Genomic DNA, 17500 nt, shown 5'->3' with positions numbered 1-17500 from the left:
AAACTTCTCTCCTGAAATACAAAGTCAGTAAATGTTTACACGAGAAATTATGATGTCATCAATTATCATCCATCAGTGATGTCATCATCCATCAGTGATGTCATCGTTGGTTTGTGAACGTTATGAATCCTCCAGTTCAGATTCTGTCCGTCACCATCTTGTTAGTTCGGAGCGGTTTGGAGCAGGAAGTGACCATATTTGGACGAGCTGGGGGAGGAGCCAGAGGTGGATCTGACAGATCTGATTGGAAACCTGACGACACTACGTCCCGCCCACCGATAGCTGTAACCTGACTGCACCACAGGCCTGTCAATCAAACAGACACGCCCCCAAAAACAGGTCTTCTTGAATCTTCTTTTCTAATGAATGAGGGATTATTTTCAGATGGACCTCCAGAAAACTAATAAGAAGGAGTGACTTTAGCTAACAACACCGAGAGAACTGATGGACACATTTGATTCACTTTGGATTTGATGAGAGAAGTTGAATGGGAGTCTATGGAGCCGGAGGCTTTTTGGAGCCGACCTCTAGTGGCACTCGCTGGTATTGCAGCTGAAGACACTTCTGGATCAGAACCATTTTACAGACCTGAAGCTACAAACACTTTTATATCCAGTCTAGTGTGCAGTCAGGTTTCCGATGTAAGTGGGCGGAGCTTAGTGTCCTCAGGTGCTGAAATGTTGGACACGAAGCCATCGTTGGTCTGACTGCACCATCATAACATCACAGTAGAGGTGGTCTAGAAATGGAAGACAGAGCTTCACAATACGACCAGCATGATCAACATCATATCGGATGCATGATGCTGACGTCAGAGTGGTCCTCCGTCATGTTTCTGGCATGTAGCTGAACGTCCTGCAGGGACGGACCGTGTCTCCGTGTCCTCTCTGTCTCTGGTTCTGTCTCCTCTGCATGACGTCAGGCTGGAGCTGGCAGACATGATTTTATTGTTGCATCCATGATGTTTTCTGCATCGCAACACATTTATCAGTTTGTTATGTCATCATATATGTAATATGTTGTCCTGTGAGGATGTCTGGATCCAACAACATGCAGCATCTAATGGTTCTAACGACACCAGCAGAGCTTCTGCATTCACCACAAATCACATCAACCTGAAACTCTCAGATAAAAGACAATGAACTGATCCCATCAGCACATCAACAGTGATGTCACACTGAAAACTTCACATCATCATTTACTGATTATTTGTAGTTTCTCTGTTTTATTGAAGATATAGAAGAATAAACCGACATGAAAATTATAGTGACTTTATAAAGATGACAATTAAACAGGAAATGTTTATTTTATTTTAATCCTCTACAGGAGGAAGTGGAAATATAATCAAATGAAAGGATACATTTACAGCCAATGAGGGAGAAGATAGAGTTGAATTTCTAAAATAAATAAATAAAAGGTTGAGCTGCATACAAACTCCTGCTGCTTCAGCTGTAGAAGTGTTAATGTGAACTGGACTAAAAACCACAAACACCCAGGAAGCATTCATTGTTTAAACTATTTCATTTATTCATTGTGAGTGAACTCAGATTTAAAGGAACATATTTGCACTGACTGGTTGTTTCTGTGTCGTTGAACTGATCTGAGGAGAACTGCTGACTTTTCCACTGCAGGAGTTTAACAGCCTGTCAGATGTTCCTCTGAGTTCCTCTATGTTCCTCTACGTTTCTCTGAGTTTCTCTATGTACCTGAGTTCCTCTATGTTCCTCTAAGTTCTTCTGTGTTCCTCTTTGTTCCTCTATGTTCCTCTGTGTTCCTCTATGTTCCTCTGATTTCCTCTGAGATCCTCTAAGTTCTTCTATGTACCTCTGTGTTCCTCTATGTTCCTCTATGTTCCTCTGAGATCCTCTATGTTCCTGAGTTCCTCTATGTTCCTCTGAGTTCCTCTATGTTCCTCTATGTTCCTCTTTGTTCCTCTGTGTTCCTCTGAGATCCTCTCTGCTCCTCAGAGATCCTCTAAGTTTCTCAAAGTTCCTCTTTGTTCCTCTGTGTTCCTCTGAGATCCTCTATGTTCCTCTAAGTTCCTCTATGTTCCTCTGTGTTCCTCTTTGTTCCTCTGTGTTCCTCTGTGTTCCTCTAAGTTCCTCTAAGTTCCTCTATGTACCTCTGAGTTCCTCTAAGTTCCTCTGAGTTTCTCTATGTTCCGCTATGTTCCTCTTTGTTCCTCTGTGTTCGTCTGAGATCCTCTATGTTCCTCAGAGATCCTCTAAGTTTCTCTAAGTTCCTGTGTGTTCCTCTGAGCTCCTCTATGCTCCTCTTTGTTCCTCTGTGTTCCTCTGAGATCCTCTATGTTCCTCAGAGATCCTCTGAGTTCGTCTGTCTTCCTCTGTGTTCCTCTGTGTTCCTCTGTGTTCCTCTGAGTTCGTCTAAGTTCCTCTGAGTTCCTCTATGTTTCTCTGAGTTCCTCTGTGTTCCTCTGTGTTCCTCTAAGTTCCTCTGAGTTCCTCTAAGTTTCTCTATGTTCCTCTGAGTTCCTCTGATTTCCTCTGAGATCCTCTATGTTCCTCTGAGATCCTCTAAGTTCTTCTGTGTTCCTCTATGTTCCTCTGAGTTCCTCTATGTTCCTCTGAGTTCCTCTGTGTTCCTCTGAGATCCTCTCTGCTCCTCAGAGATCCTCTAAGTTTCTCTAAGTTCCTCTTTGTTCCTCTGTGTTCCTCTGAGATCCTCTATGTTCCTCTAAGTTCCTCTGTGTTCCTCTTTGTTCCTCTGTGTTCCTCTGAGTTCCTCTAAGTTCCTCTATGTTCCTCTATGTACCTCTAAGTTCCTCTGAGTTTCTCTATGTTCCGCTATGTTCCTCTTTGTTCCTCTGTGTTCGTCTGAGATCCTCTATGTTCCTCAGAGATCCTCTAAGTTTCTCTAAGTTCCTGTGTGTTCCTCTGAGCTCCTCTATGCTCCTCTTTGTTCCTCTGTGTTCCTCTGAGATCCTCTATGTTCCTCTGAGTTCCTCTATGTTCCTCTATGTTCCTCTGTGTTCCTCTATGTTCCTCTTTGTTCCTCTGTGTTCCTCTGAGTTCGTCTAAGTTCCTCTGAGTTCCTCTATGTTTCTCTGAGTTCCTCTATGTTCCTCTATGTTCCTCTGTGTTCCTCTATGTTCCTCTAAGTTCCTCTGAGTTCCTCTAAGTTTCTCTATGTTCCTCTGTGTTCCTCTGATTTCCTCTGAGATCCTCTATGTTCCTCTGAGATCCTCTAAGTTCTTCTGTGTTCCTCTATGTTCCTCTATGTTCCTCTGAGTTCCTCTATGTTCCTCTGAGTTCCTCTGTGTTCCTCTGAGTTCCTCTATGTACCTCTGAGTTCCTCTGAGTTTCTCTATGTTCCTCTATGTTCCTCTGAGTTCCTCTAAGTTCCTCTGAGTTTCTCTGTTCCTCTGAGATCCTCTGTGTTCCTCTGAGTTTTTCTATGTTTCTCAGAGGAACAGAGGAACACAAAGGAACTCAGAGTTCCTCTTTGTTCCTCTGAGTTCCTCTAAGTTCCTCTGAATTCCTTGAAGTTTCTCTGTGTTCCTCTTTGTTCCTCTGTGTTCCTCTGATTTCCTCTGAGATCCTCTGTGTTCCTCTGAGATCCTCTATGTTCTTCTGTGTTCCTCTATGTTCCTCTATGTTCCTCTATGTTCCTCTGAGTTCCTCTATGTACCTCTGAGTTCCTCGAAGTTCCTCTGAGTTTCTCTATGTTTCTCAGAGGAACACAGAGGAACACAAAGGAACTCAGAGTTCATCTCTGTTCCTGAGATCCTCTATGTTCCTCAGAGATCCTCTGAGTTCGTCTAAGTTCCTCTGAGTTCCTCTATGTTCCTGAGTTCTTGGAGCTTCTTCCTGAAGTGAACAGGAAGCAGATGGAACTAAAACAGGCCATTTACCTTCAGCTCCTGCAGTGGAAAAGTATCTAATCTGAGCATGAGTTCATTACAAACTTCACAGACAGCTCTTCTTCTTCTTCTTCTGTGGTGTCAGCTGATCTGCCCTCTGCCTGCAGGGTGGAGGATGCAAGTTCCTGCGGTACGACTGCTCCATCCAGGCTCCTCGTAAAGGCTGGGCCCTCATGCACCCGGGCCGCCTCACCCACTACCACGAGGGCCTACCCACCACCGCCGGGGTCCGCTACATCGCCGTGTCTTTCGTGGACCCCTGAACTCCCAGAGAGGACCTCACCTCACCTGCTGCTGCAGACCGACCAGGACGCATAGGCCCCGCCCCCAGCATCACAACTGCTCTTCATCCTCTTCATCCTCAGAGTGGTGACCTCTTCTCCTTTCAGTCACATGTTCCAAATGACTCTGCTTCTGTCTCACTTCTGACAACCAATCAGAAACAGAGCTCTGTCCTTCAGCCAATCAGAAACAAAGAGGTCTCTCCTTCAACCAATCAGAAACAGAGCTCTGTCCTTCAGCCAATCAGAAACAAAGAGGTCTCTCCTTCAACCAATCAGAAACAAAGAGGTCTCTCCTTCAACCAATCAGAAACAAAGAGCTCTGTCCTTCAACCAATCAGAAACCCAGAGCTCTGTCCTTCAACCAATCAGAAACCCAGAGCTCTGTGCTGCAGCCAATCAGAAAACATGAACATTTTATCACTTCAGGAAAAAACTGGGACAAAAGTAACACTTCATTCAAACCATCTCACCTGATCACATGACATCAGTCTGACTGTAATCTGACCAATCAGTGAAGAGCTAAACCATCAGCTGGCCAGTGGCCCTGCCCCTGATAGACCAGGTTAATCATGTGTTTGTTGGTTTATCAGGATTTGATGGACTTGAGTAGAACAGCATGTTAAGGATCTAAATGTAGTTTCAATGTTCTGCAGACATCTTATTCATGACTAATTATTATTTAACGCCAAATAACAACATGAGTCCTCTCAGGGTACCAAACATGGAGATCCTCCCAGCAGAACCAAAAAACAACAGCAGAGAGTCTGTGTGGCAGAGTGGAGGCGCTGCCCCGTTAATGTTCAAACAGTCGACCGAGCAGTTTGATTCCCCCGGGGCCTAACGCTCCAACCCGCTGACATCATCACAACATCATGATGATGTCAGAACACGGCTGTTACTTTAGTCCCAGTGTGAAACTAACTTCCGGAACATTATTGCCTTTCTGAAGAACAAACGGTTCAGTGGACAGTTGTATTACGGGAGTGTAAAGATTTTTGGGAGCTCCTCTGTTCCTGAAGTAGGATCACCAGCTGCACCAGGGTCCCTGAGGTCAGGGGTCAGGGGTCAGGGCTCAGGCTCAGGGGTCCCGTGAAGACTCGTTTCTCATCGTGGACATGAAGTGAGTTTAATTTAAAATGTGTGCAACATAAAAGAAAAAACCTGCCGTCACCTGATGTTCAGGCCTCGTCCTCATCGGTGACATCGTCACTGACCCGGCGTCAGACGGTGCAACGTGCACCGTGGCCCCCTGTGGTGCTGCTGCTGGAGCTGCCTGAGCTCCTGATTGGTCTGCAGAGCGAGGTGTGGGTCAAGGGTCACGTAAATCCTCTCAGGAGACCCCCAGCTTTTTTTTTTTTACATTTGTTTGTTGAATTTTACTGTAAGTTACACGTACTGTGCCTTTTTTTTTTTTTTTTTTTTTCTAACTCTGACCTGAAACACTCCACAGCTGGTTTCTTATTTATTTTCATGTATTTCACCTGTAATTTCTGCTTCCCGTGACTTCCTGCTGCAGCTCACCGTGTTTATTAAAGTGGAACAGGAGTCACTTCCTGTCGTTACTGAGCATTTAAACAATAAACCAGTAGAACCATGGTATCGTCACATCATCTTAATGTTTAGTGTAAATATATGTCATTTTATAGTCTGGACGGGTCTAAACCAACGATCTGAATTCTGCTCTTAAAAACATGTTGAAAACATCTGAATTTGGGGTTTTATTAACGATGGAAAGACTTCAGTTGAAATGTGGGTCGTTATTTTCTAACAGATATTCAGTTCAACCAATCTGTGATTTATTAGTTTTTCATATTGTTGAATGTATTTATTATTTTATATTTAGTGTGATTTAATCCTCCAGTCAGGTTGGTCAGAAATAACACCAACAGTCACAGACATGAAGTGTTCAGAACCAGAACCATCGGTGGTATCTGACGACTTTTATTAAAGGAAAAGTAAAAACAGACTCAGACAGGAAGTACAGCAGCAGGTTCAAACCTACAGCTCAGAAACACAGTCAGCATCTCAAATCACATCTATGTACAACGTTGGGTTCTGCTCCCTGATGACCAACAGGACCGGTGGAGGTCCACTTCAGGCCTGAAGCCGTGCAGCAGTGAAGGGGTTCTGTGGAAGCAGCCAGTCGGATCATCACAGGCGGAAGCGGTCGGAGAAGTTGGGAGACTCTGGGACGGTGAGAGGAACTTCACTCTTCTTCACCGCTACAGGTTTGTAGTTTCTGACGGGCCGAGCCTTGTGGACCTGCAGAGGAGGAGGAAGCCGTCAGACTCGGTGTGGACCGGGTCGGACCGGAGGAGCTTCTGCAAGCTCAGTCTGACCGAGGACCGAAAGCCGCAGAGCAGATGTGAGCCTGAAGAGACTTTAGACGCAGAACCGGGTCACAGATTCAGACCGGACAGAACCACGGCTGATGGAAGGGTTTGTTTTCAGTCACCTGTTCCTGCCGCAGACGGGCGACCTCCTCTTTCTCCCTCTGCTCCTCCTCCCGTCTCTGCCCCGCCTCCATCTGCGCCCTGAGAGCCTCTTTCTCTCCGGCCAGCCGCTCGTAGTCCTGCCACTCCCGGGCCCGGCGCTCCGTCGCCAGCTCGAAGGCCTCCACAGCTGCAGAACAAGGAGGAGCTGAAAACACCCGAGAACACCGCTTTATATTCTATACAGGGGAGCAGGAAACGTCGGGAAACACGTCAGGAAACGTCAGGAAACACGTCGGGAAACGTCGGGAAACACGTCAGGAAACGTCGGGAAACACGTCGGGAAACACGTCGGGAAACACGTCGGGAAACACGTCAGGAAACACGTCAGGAAACGTCGGGAAACACGTCGGGAAACGTCGGGAAACACGTCAGGAAACACGTCAGGAAACGTCGGGAAACACGTCAGGAAACGTCGGGAAACACGTCAGGAAACGTCAGGAAACGTCGGGAAACACGTCGGGAAACACGTCAGGAAACGTCGGGAAACACGTCGGGAAACACGTCAGGAAACACGTCAGGAAACACGTCGGGAAACACGTCGGGAAACACGTCAGGAAACGTCGGGAAACACGTCGGGAAACACGTCAGGAAACGTCGGGAAACACGTCAGGAAACACGTCGGGAAACACGTCGGGAAACACGTCGGGAAACACGTCAGGAAACGTCGGGAAACACGTCAGGAAACACGTCAGGAAACGTCGGGAAACGTCAGGAAACACGTCAGGAAACGTCGGGAAACACGTCAGGAAACGTCGGGAAACACGTCAGGAAACACGTCGGGAAACACGTCGGGAAACACGTCGGGAAACACGTCGGGAAACACGTCGGGAAACACGTCGGGAAACACGTCGGGAAACACGTCAGGAAACGTCGGGAAACACGTCAGGAAACACGTCAGGAAACACGTCAGGAAACGTCGGGAAACACATCAGGAAACACGTCAGGAAACGTCGGGAAACACGTCAGGAAACGTCGGGAAACACGTCAGGAAACGTCGGGAAACGTCGGGAAACACGTCGGGAAACACGTCGGGAAACACGTCGGGAAACACGTCGGGAAACACGTCGGGAAACACGTCAGGAAACACGTCAGGAAACGTCGGGAAACACGTCAGGAAACACGTCGGGAAACACGTCAGGAAACACGTCAGGAAACACGTCAGGAAACGTCGGGAAACACGTCAGGAAACGTCGGGAAACACGTCGGGAAACACGTCGGGAAACATGAAACATGTCAGGAAACACGTCAGGAAGCGGGAAACACGTCAGCTGGGATCTTGCCGTTTTCCGGTGGACTGGCGGTCCAGAGGCGTGTTGGCGTCTTACCCGGTGCGGCCCGGTTCTCCCTCCTGGGCCTGAAGGGCTCTTTGTGAGTCACCGTGTTGGGCCGGGCTTTGAAGGCCGCTGCTTCCTCCTGATGTTTCTGCTCTTCTTTCACCTGGAACACACAGATGATGGTTGGACTTCAGAGAACACATCCACATGAAGAAGAGCAGCAGGTCCGTCCTACCATCTGCTCCCAGCGGCTGCTCTTCACAGCTCCCCGTTCATCCAGCAGCAGTCTGAAGGGCTCCGGCTTGGTGGACTCCAGCTTCTTCTTCTCGGGGAGGACCACCGTGTGGAAGTGGGGCAGCAGCTGGGCCTTGAACTGAGGGACCTGCAGGTGTTCAGCAGCAGAGAAGAGCTTTAACAGGTGTGTTGGTGTTGCAGAGGGAGAAGTGGTGTTGTGGAGGGGAGACGCCACCTCCTGGCTCTGCTGCTCCTCCATCTTCTTCTCTCTCAGCGCCCGTCTCTCTCGCTCCCGCTGCTCGAAGGAGAAAGGACACACCTCCACCTGGTGCTTCTCTGGCAGCCGGGGCTGGAAGGGGAGGCCGAAGTGAGGCACCGGGGGCACCTTGATGGGGGAGGGCGGTTTGACCTGGAAGACAGAGACAGTCAGGTGGAGGTGGAGGTGGAGGGTGAACTGAAGACCTGAAACACTCCTCACCTCCTCCACCTGTCGCTCCACACGAACCCTCTTCTTGAGGGCGAACGCTGGCGACTCGGGCACCGTTGGAAACGGAACCTTCTTCTCTGGCAGCCCCTGTTGAAGGAGGAACCTTTTTACACCTGCACAGCTTCCTGTTGTCACACTTTCAGAGGGAACTTCCTGTCTTTAAACTCACCTGGACTCCTTCCAGGACCTTCTTGGGGAGGGGCTTGGCTCTGAAGGCGGGGGGCTTCTCCTCGCCGTCCTCAGGCTTCCTGCTCTGTCTCTCCTGCAGCCTTCTTTCAATCTCCAGCTCAAAGTGTTGCGGGACGGTGGGCTCCTTCACGGCCGGCTTCTTCAGCTCCTCGGCACTCTCCAGGATCTTCTTGTTCAGCTCCAGGGCCTTGATCTTAAACCTGGGATTAAAGCAGCAGCACTTGATGTTAAACCTGGGATTAAAGCAGCAGCACTTGATCTTAAACCTGGGATTAAAGCAGCAACACTTGATCTTAAACCTGGGATTAAAGCAGCAACACTTGATGTTAAACCTGGGATTAAAGCAGCAGCACTTGATCTTAAACCTGGGATTAAAGCAGCAACACTTGATCTTAAACCTGGGATTAAAGCAGCAGCACTTGATCTTAAACCTGGGATTAAAGCAGCAGCACTTGATGTTAAACCTGGGATTAAAGCAGCAGCACTTGATGTTAAACCTGGGATTAAAGCAGCAGCACTTGATGTTAAACCAGAGAGGACGACTGCACCGACCAATCAGGAGCCTCAGTTTCAACCCCAACATGTTGGTATAATATCAGATTGATGGTGCTCTACATCTGTAAACAGGTGGACCATCAGCCCACTCCAGAAGCAGACATGGAGAGTATAAATGAAGGCAGTGTTGTGATGTGTGGGAGCAGCAGGTGGAGCAGCAGGTGGAGCAGCAGGACATATGAACGACATGATATTTAAAGACATGTTAAGACGAGAGCTACAAAGAGCTTCTGACAGACGAGCAGGAACAAAGTAAAGAGCCTCACTTGTGAAATTGCTCCGCCTCCTCCGCCTCCAGCTGAGAGCTGCTCTTCGCTGCGATTGGCCGGCTCCTCTGGCGGGTCATAAGGTGGGGGGAGTGAGGCTGGGTGAGCTTCAGGTGGTCCCCCTTCACTGGGGAGGGTCCTGACAGAAACAGGTGTTGGTTCAGTGAGCAGAGTGAGCCCTCTGTGCAGGAGAACATCTCCACCTCTCCAGCAGCTTCTGCTCACCTCTCACTTGACTGCTGCGGCTGCGCAGATGGTAGCGGGTGGGGGTTCTCCTCTGGAACTGCTCTATCTGCTGGGCCATGGGCACGTAGGCAGCAGGCTCCTCCCCCTTCCTCTTGGTGCCGGTGGATAGGTTGAAGGGTTTGGGCACCGTGGCTCCTCTCCGGGCCTTCGCCTGCAGGAACACGGACGGAGGAGACATCCTGTTGGTTTTTACATGTTTCACATGTACGTGTCGAGCTGAGCTCTTTCTAAACGTGTTCTTTCTAAGCGTGTTCTTTCTAAACGTGTTCTTTCTAAACGTGTTCTTTCTAAACGTGTTCTTTCTGAGCGTGTTCTTTCTAAACGTGCTCTTTCTGAGCGTGTTCTTTCTAAACGTGTTCTTTCTGAGCGTGTTCTTTCTAAACGTGTTCTTTCTAAGCGTGTTCTTTCTGAGCGTGTTCTTTCTGAGCGTGTTCTTTCTAAACGTGTTCTTTCTAAACGTGTTCTTTCTAAACGTGCTCTTTCTAAACGTGTTCTTTCTAAACGTGCTCTTTCTAAACGTGTTCTTTCTAAACGTGCTCTTTCTAAACGTGTTCTTTCTAAACGTGTTCTTTCTAAACGTGTTCTTTCTGAGCGTGTTCTTTCTAAACGTGCTCTTTCTAAACGTGTTCTTTCTAAACGTGCTCTTTCTGAGCGTGTTCTTTCTAAACGTGCTCTTTCTGAGCGTGTTCTTTCTAAACGTGCTCTTTCTGAGCGTGTTCTTTCTAAACGTGTTCTTTCTAAACGTGCTCTTTCTAAACGTGCTCTTTCTAAACGTGCTCTTTCTAAACGTGCTCTTTCTAAACGTGTTCTTTCTGAACGTGTTCTTTCTGAACGTGTTCTTTCTAAACGTGCTCTTTCTGAGCGTGTTCTTTCTAAGCGTGTTCTTTCTAAGCGTGTTCTTTCTGAGCGTGTTCTTTCTAAACGTGTTCTTTCTAAACGTGTTCTTTCTAAGCGTGTTCTTTCTAAACGTGTTCTTTCTAAACGTGTTCTTTCTGAGCGTGTTCTTTCTAAACGTGTTCTTTCTAAACGTGCTCTTTCTAAACGTGTTCTTTCTAAACGTGTTCTTTCTAAACGTGTTCTTTCTAAGCGTGTTCTTTCTAAACGTGCTCTTTCTGAGCGTGTTCTTTCTAAACGTGCTCTTTCTAAACGTGTTCTTTCTAAACGTGCTCTTTCTGAGCGTGTTCTTTCTAAACGTGCTCTTTCTGAGCGTGTTCTTTCTAAACGTGCTCTTTCTGAGCGTGTTCTTTCTAAACGTGCTCTTTCTGAGCGTGTTCTTTCTAAACGTGTTCTTTCTAAGCGTGTTCTTTCTAAGCGTGTTCTTTCTAAGCGTGTTCTTTCTAAACGTGTTCTTTCTGAGCGTGCTCTTTCTAAACGTGCTCTTTCTAAACGTGCTCTTTCTAAACGTGTTCTTTCTAAACGTGTTCTTTCTAAGCGTGTTCTTTCTAAACGTGTTCTTTCTGAGCGTGTTCTTTCTAAACGTGCTCTTTCTGAGCGTGTTCTTTCTAAACGTGTTCTTTCTAAGCGTGTTCTTTCTAAACGTGTTCTTTCTAAACGTGCTCTTTCTAAACGTGCTCTTTCTAAACGTGCTCTTTCTGAGCGTGTTCTTTCTGAGCGTGTTCTTTCTGAGCGTGTTCTTTCTAAACGTGTTCTTTCTGAGCGTGCTCTTTCTGAGCGTGCTCTTTCTAAACGTGCTCTTTCTAAACGTGCTCTTTCTAAACGTGCTCTTTCTGAGCGTGCTCTTTCTGAGCGTGCTCTTTCTGAGCGTGCTCTTTCTGAGCGTGTTCTTTCTAAGCGTGTTCTTTCTGAGCGTGTTCTTTCTGAGCGTGTTCTTTCTAAACGTGTTCTTTCTAAACGTGTTCTTTCTAAACGTGTTCTTTCTAAACGTGTTCTTTCTGAGCGTGTTCTTTCTGAGCGTGTTCTTTCTGAGCGTGTTCTTTCTGAGCGTGTTCTTTCTAAACGTGTTCTTTCTAAACGTGTTCTTTCTAAACGTGTTCTTTCTAAACGTGCTCTTTCTAAACGTGCTCTTTCTGAGCGTGTTCTGTCTAAACGTGTTCTTTCTAAACGTGTTCTTTCTGAGCGTGTTCTTTCTAAACGTGTTCTTTCTAAACGTGTTCTTTCTGAGCGTGTTCTTTCTGAGCGTGTTCTTTCTGAGCGTGTTCTTTCTGAGCGTGTTCTTTCTGAGCGTGTTCTTTCTAAACGTGTTCTTTCTAAACGTGTTCTTTCCAAGCGTGTTCTTTCTATACGTGTTCTTTCTAAACGTGTTCTTTCTAAACGTGTTCTTTCTGAGCGTGTTCTTTCTAAACGTGTTCTTTCTAAGCGTGTTCTTTCTAAGCGTGTTCTTTCTAAGCGTGTTCTTTCTGAGCGTGTTCTTTCTAAACGTGTTCTTTCTAAACGTGTTCTTTCTAAACGTGTTCTTTCTAAACGTGTTCTTTCTAAGCGTGTTCTTTCTAAGCGTGCTCTTTCTGAGCGTGTTCTTTCTGAGCGTGTTCTTTCTAAACGTGTTCTTTCTGAGCGTGTTCTGTCTAAACGTGTTCTTTCTAAACGTGTTCTTTCTAAGCGTGTTCTTTCTAAGCGTGTTCTTTCTAAACGTGCTCTTTCTAAACGTGCTCTTTCTAAACGTGTTCTTTCTGAGCGTGTTCTTTCTGAGCGTGTTCTTTCTAAGCGTGTTCTTTCTGAGCGTTTTCTTTCTGAGCGTGTTCTTTCTAAACGTGTTCTTTCTAAACGTGTTCTTTCTAAACGTGTTCTTTCTAAGCGTGTTCTTTCTAAACGTGTTCTTTCTAAACGTGCTCTTTCTAAACGTGTTCTTTCTGAGCGTGTTCTTTCTGAGCGTGTTCTTTCTGAGCGTGTTCTTTCAGAGCGTGTTCTTTCTAAGCGTGTTCTTTCTAAACGTGTTCTTTCTAAACGTGTTCTTTCTAAACGTGTTCTTTCTGAGCGTGTTCTTTCTAAACGTGTTCTTTCTAAGCGTGTTCTTTCTAAGCGTGCTCTTTCTGAGCGTGTTCTTTCTGAGCGTGTTCTTTCTAAACGTGTTCTTTCTAAACGTGTTCTTTCTGAGCGTGTTCTGTCTAAACGTGTTCTTTCTAAACGTGTTCTTTCTAAGCGTGTTCTTTCTAAGCGTGTTCTTTCTAAACGTGTTCTTTCTAAACGTGCTCTTTCTAAACGTGTTCTTTCTGAGCGTGTTCTTTCTGAGCGTGTTCTTTCTAAGCGTGTTCTTTCTGAGCGTGTTCTTTCTGAGCGTGTTCTTTCTAAACGTGTTCTTTCTAAACGTGTTCTTTCTAAACGTGTTCTTTCTAAACGTGTTCTTTCTAAACGTGCTCTTTCTAAACGTGTTCTTTCTGAGCGTGTTCTTTCTGAGCGTGTTCTTTCTAAGCGTGTTCTTTCTGAGCGTGTTCTTTCTGAGCGTGTTCTTTCTAAACGTGTTCTTTCTAAACGTGTTCTTTCTAAGCGTGTTCTTTCTAAACGTGTTCTTTCTGAGCGTGTTCTTTCTGAGCGTGTTCTTTCTGAGCGTGTTCTTTCTGAGCGTGTTCTTTCTGAGCGTGTTCTTTCAGAGCGTGTTCTTTCTAAGCGTGTTCTTTCTAAACGTGTTCTTTCTAAACGTGTTCTTTCTAAACGTGTTCTTTCTGAGCGTGTTCTTTCTAAACGTGTTCTTTCTGAGCGTGTTCTTTCTAAACGTACTCTTTCTAAACGTGTTCTTTCTAAACGTGTTCTTTCTAAACGTGTTCTTTCTGAGCGTGTTCTTTCTAAACGTGTTCTTTCTGAACGTGTTCTTTCTGAGCGTGTTCTTTCTGAGCGTGTTCTTTCTAAACGTGTTCTTTCTAAACGTGTTCTTTCTGAGCGTGTTCTTTCTAAACGTGTTCTTTCTGAGCGTGTTCTTTCTAAACGTACTCTTTCTAAACGTGTTCTTTCTGAGCGTGTTCTTTCTAAACGTGTTCTTTCTGAGCGTGTTCTTTCTGAGCGTGTTCTTTCTGAGCGTGTTCTTTCTGAGCGTGTTCTTTTTAAACGTGTTCTTTCTAAACGTGTTCTTTCTAAACGTGTTCTTTCTGAGCGTGTTCTTTCTGAGCGTGTTCTTTCTAAACGTGTTCTTTCTAAACGTGTTCTTTCTGAGCGTGTTCTTTCTGAGCGTGTTCTTTCTGAGCGTGTTCTTTCTAAACGTGTTCTTTCTGAGCGTGTTCTTTCTAAACGTGTTCTTTCTAAACGTGTTCTTTCTAAACGTGTTCTTTCTAAGCGTGTTCTTTCTAAGCGTGTTCTTTCTAAGCGTGTTCTTTCTAAGCGTGTTGTGGATCAGTGGACAGTTTATCCTTCAGACTGCAGCTGAACTTCCAGCTGAGCTCAGCAGAACTTCTTACCGGGGACGAGGGTCGGCGCAGCTGATGGACAAAGTCCACGTCCTTGTGGGACGTGTCGGACGAAGCGGACGCCTTCGCTCGGCTGTTGGTGCTGAAGTTGAAGTCTTTGGGCACCGTGTTGGACAGGAGCATCTTCTTCGGTGGTGGATCTGAAACAACAGAGATCCAGACGGTGTTGAAGTCCACCTGAAACGGAGGAGCGGAGCACCACGTGCGACAGCAGCAGGAACACGGACTCACTGCCAGCCAGAGCAGCCTTGTAGCTGGCCTCGTTCTTCTTACGGTGCAGAGACACTTCCTGTTGCAGCTTCCTGATGTGCTCCAGCTCCTGTTCTTCAGAGCTGCTCGGCCTGGTGGACACAATCACAGTTCATCATCATCATCAGAGAGACGGACCACCTGCTGTTATACCAGTTACTGAGGACATAAATAAATAAATAAATTGAAAGAACAGATTAAAACTAAAATATTTCTGATGTGCAGCATGATAATTATCACAGGAAGTCATTATATATTTATTATTGAATCAGGTAGTGCTTAATTTTCTTTTTTTTGTTGCAATTTTATCTAATTCATGCAAGTTTCAGGCAAATAAATTCATTTAAATCTCCTCGAATTATATCGCAATTTTTGAGAAAATAAAACATTTTTGATGGCAACAATCACACCGGCGTTCACTTTCAGTCCCGACACCTGATTGGTTGGTCTCAACCTGCTGTGACATCACCGCTGCTGTTGGAGGGCGTGAAGAGTTCGACTCACCTTCTGGAGGTGGAAGAACTCGACTCACCTTCTGGAGGTGGAAGAACTCGACTCACCTTCTGGAGGTGGAAGAACTCGACTCACCTTCTGGAGGTGGAAGAACTCGACTCACCTTCTGGAGGTGGAAGAACTCGACTCACCTTCTGGAGGTGGAAGAACTCGACTCACCTTCTGGAGGTGGAAGAACTCGACTCACCTTCTGGAGGTGGAAGAACTCGACTCACCTTCTGGAGGTGGAAGAACTCGACTCACCTTCTGGAGGTGGAAGAACTCGACTCACCTTCTGGAGGTGGAAGAACTCGACTCACCTTCTGGAGGTGGAAGAACTCGACTCACCTTCTGGAGGTGGAAGAGTTCGACTCACCTTCTGGAGGTGGAAGAGTTCGACTCACCTTCTGGAGGTGGAAGAGTTCGACTCACCTTCTGGAGGCGGAAGAACTCGACTCACCTTCTGGAGGCGGAAGAACTCGACTCACCTTCTGGAGGTGGAAGCGGTTGCAGGGCCTTTGGCTGCAGACCTGGAGCTCATCGGTCCACTCCTGGATTTCTGACCAACAGGACTCCTACAGAAACACAAAGCAGTGGTTCTGACCCAGTTTGTTCTGAGCTCTCTGTGGAGAGTAAACGGACCTCTGAAGCCTCTTCGGGGTTTCAGATCCAACGAGGACACTTACTCTCTCTGTTTCTTTGGTGGCGGCGGTGCTGACGGACCGCCGGTCGTTTTACGCTTTGAAACCCTGAAATAAAATCAGTGGGTTAGAAAACCAAACAGATGAAACGTGAAGTGTGTCTGAGTTTGTTACAGTTCAGATGTTTCCTCTCAAGTCCAGAACAAAAACCGTCCCGGCGAGTTTCCCTCATGAAACGGCTCCTTTTCTTTGAGCCGCTGCAGTCTTCATCTTTGTAACTCCTCTTCCTCACGTCTCTGTTCACAACTCGTGACCCAAACCAGGAGAACCGGGAGGAACCGGACCGACGACCCTGTCCCGCCGCAACGGGTCCGCCGGACTCGGCTTCAGAACCGGAGTCACTGAAGGTCCGTCCATCACAAGCAGGGACGCGACAGCGCACGGGTTCTTTGAGGATGTTGCTGAGGAGCAAACAGGTGAAGCAGCGTACCTGCGTGGCTGCGCAGCGGCCGCACGAGCGGTTCCGGTCCTCCGCCGGCCGTCGGGCCGAGCTCCAGGTTCGGCCCCCCAGGACGTGACGATGTTGGAAGGTGGAGAGGAGGACGTGTCGGGACCTGGAAGATCCATCAGAGCAGACGGGCTCACGTTAACCGGGTCAGAGGTCAGAACATCACCGGTACACATGCTGTCATCATTCACTGCAGACACACTGACCAGAGTCCACATCCGTCCGGACCTCCGGTTCTGCAGCGGCCCCGGGCTCTTCACTTCTGCCCAGCGGCTGGTCGGGCCTCAGAGGAGTGATCAGGTGACCGTCTGCCTGTTGGGCTGATCAGCAGACACACAAACAAGTTTCATGAAGATGGAGAACGACCTGACGGTGCGTTCAAGAGCAGCTGGGAAAGTTCCAACCTGCTGTGGTGACCCGGCTGCCGGTTCGGTCCACATGTTGAGGGCAGACTTACCGAACCACCGGTCGTCGCTTCCTGCATCCAGCAGATCTTTGAAGTCCACGACGTGGGACGGAGCATCAAACTCATAGCGCTCAGAGGCTCCAGCGGACTCCCTGTCGGCCATCATCAAGCTGTTTGTTCCGAACTGACCAGAAACGAAAGAAGGAAAAGTTCAGTTACAGCCTGGTGGGAGCTCGTGACGTCATATTTATGAGCTGGAGTGAAGCTAACTGGCGAGCTAACACCTAGCAGCTTCACACCGGAGCGTTAGCAACCTCCACACGAACCAAACTATCAGCTCGCTGCCGAACACGGATCAAACATCACCGCCTTCAGGTGGACAGAGTCAACGGGAAGAGTTCCTGCTGTCCAACTAAAGTACTGACCGTTGAAGAGCTCACCGACACCGTCTGTTCCCTCAGCGACGCGCACAACAAACCAGCCGCCGCGCGAGATGCAACGTTCGCGTTCAAACTGCCTTTGTTTTGTACCAGCCAATGGCCGAACGGTATCTTCACCAGCTCGACGCTCATTGGTCCATACAAGTCAACTTCCTCCGACCTGACCACGTGATCGACGCGTATGATAAAATACAAACGTGGAAATCTGCGCGCCCGGATTATCAAAACAAAAGAGTTTTATTAATCAACACGTCTGCTGACCTGGATTAATAAATAATAATAATAATAATAATAATAAATAGATGTTGACAACGCTTCCGATATGGGTGTGTGTACTTCAAAATAAGAGAACAGGGAGACTTTCAAAATAAAGTAGGAGGGGAACTGAATCATGAAAAACAGGACGGTAAAGTGATTATCGTAGTTCTTCTATTTACAAAAAAAAGAAAAGCAATGAGTAATATGATATTTAAAAGTCATGGTTGACTGCTCATAACTGAAG

General features: G+C 47.1%; 2 protein-coding genes across 5 annotated transcripts in view; one reads left to right on the top strand and one right to left on the bottom strand.

The window, feature by feature from the left end:
- Nucleotides 1-5591, top strand: part of plod1a (procollagen-lysine, 2-oxoglutarate 5-dioxygenase 1a) — a 39846-nt gene extending 34255 nt beyond the window's left edge. For 2 of the 3 annotated variants that reach the window (XM_069169206.1, XM_069169207.1), the window contains exon 19: nucleotides 3988-5591. In XM_069169206.1, coding sequence (XP_069025307.1) covers nucleotides 3988-4143 — 156 coding nt within the window. In that variant the 3' untranslated portion in view covers nucleotides 4144-5591. Of the gene's footprint in view, nucleotides 1-3965 lie in introns of all 3 variants that reach the window. The other variant, XM_069169208.1, reaches the window with a different exon arrangement.
- Nucleotides 5592-6064: 473 nt separating this feature from the next.
- Nucleotides 6065-17070, bottom strand: tpx2 (TPX2 microtubule nucleation factor). Of its 2 annotated transcripts, none has more exons than XM_069169198.1 (17): nucleotides 16984-17070; nucleotides 16610-16742; nucleotides 16359-16472; nucleotides 16135-16258; nucleotides 15690-15752; nucleotides 15492-15578; nucleotides 14494-14603; nucleotides 14254-14402; nucleotides 9890-10061; nucleotides 9665-9803; nucleotides 8824-9043; nucleotides 8646-8741; nucleotides 8403-8576; nucleotides 8169-8315; nucleotides 7985-8096; nucleotides 6620-6804; nucleotides 6065-6426 (listed from the first exon to the last, which is right to left on the bottom strand). In XM_069169198.1, the coding sequence occupies exons 2-17, from the start codon at nucleotides 16722-16724 to the stop codon at nucleotides 6316-6318; spliced, it is 2118 nt and encodes a 705-aa protein (XP_069025299.1). In that variant the 5' UTR covers nucleotides 16725-16742; nucleotides 16984-17070; the 3' UTR covers nucleotides 6065-6315. The 2 variants fall into 2 exon arrangements, with proteins under 2 accessions (XP_069025299.1, XP_069025300.1); XM_069169199.1 differs by having other exon boundaries at nucleotides 6620-6786.
- Nucleotides 17071-17500: the final 430 nt, after the last annotated feature.

Source organism: Embiotoca jacksoni, unplaced genomic scaffold, assembly GCF_022577435.1.
Source record: "Embiotoca jacksoni isolate LCO1_2020_lvr unplaced genomic scaffold, fEmbJac1.0.p SCAF_43, whole genome shotgun sequence".
Classification (NCBI taxonomy): domain Eukaryota; kingdom Metazoa; phylum Chordata; class Actinopteri; family Embiotocidae; genus Embiotoca; species Embiotoca jacksoni.
Note: the sequence above shows the minus strand (reverse complement) of the source record. Positions and strands in the feature narration are given on the sequence as shown.

What these genes read in the sequence shown, in the direction of transcription:
- tpx2 (XM_069169198.1), bottom strand. Translation starts at nt 16,724, where the DNA reads ATGATGGCCGACAGGGAGTCCGCTGGAGCCTCTGAGCGCTATGAGTTT. An exon ending in CCGGACGGATGTGGACTCTG is followed by an intron (nt 16,259 to 16,358) that starts GTCAGTGTGTCT and finishes TGGATCTTCCAG; the next exon opens with GTCCCGACACGTCCTCCTCT. An exon ending in CAAGGCTGCTCTGGCTGGCA is followed by an intron (nt 14,403 to 14,493) that starts GTGAGTCCGTGT and finishes CTGTTGTTTCAG; the next exon opens with ATCCACCACCGAAGAAGATG.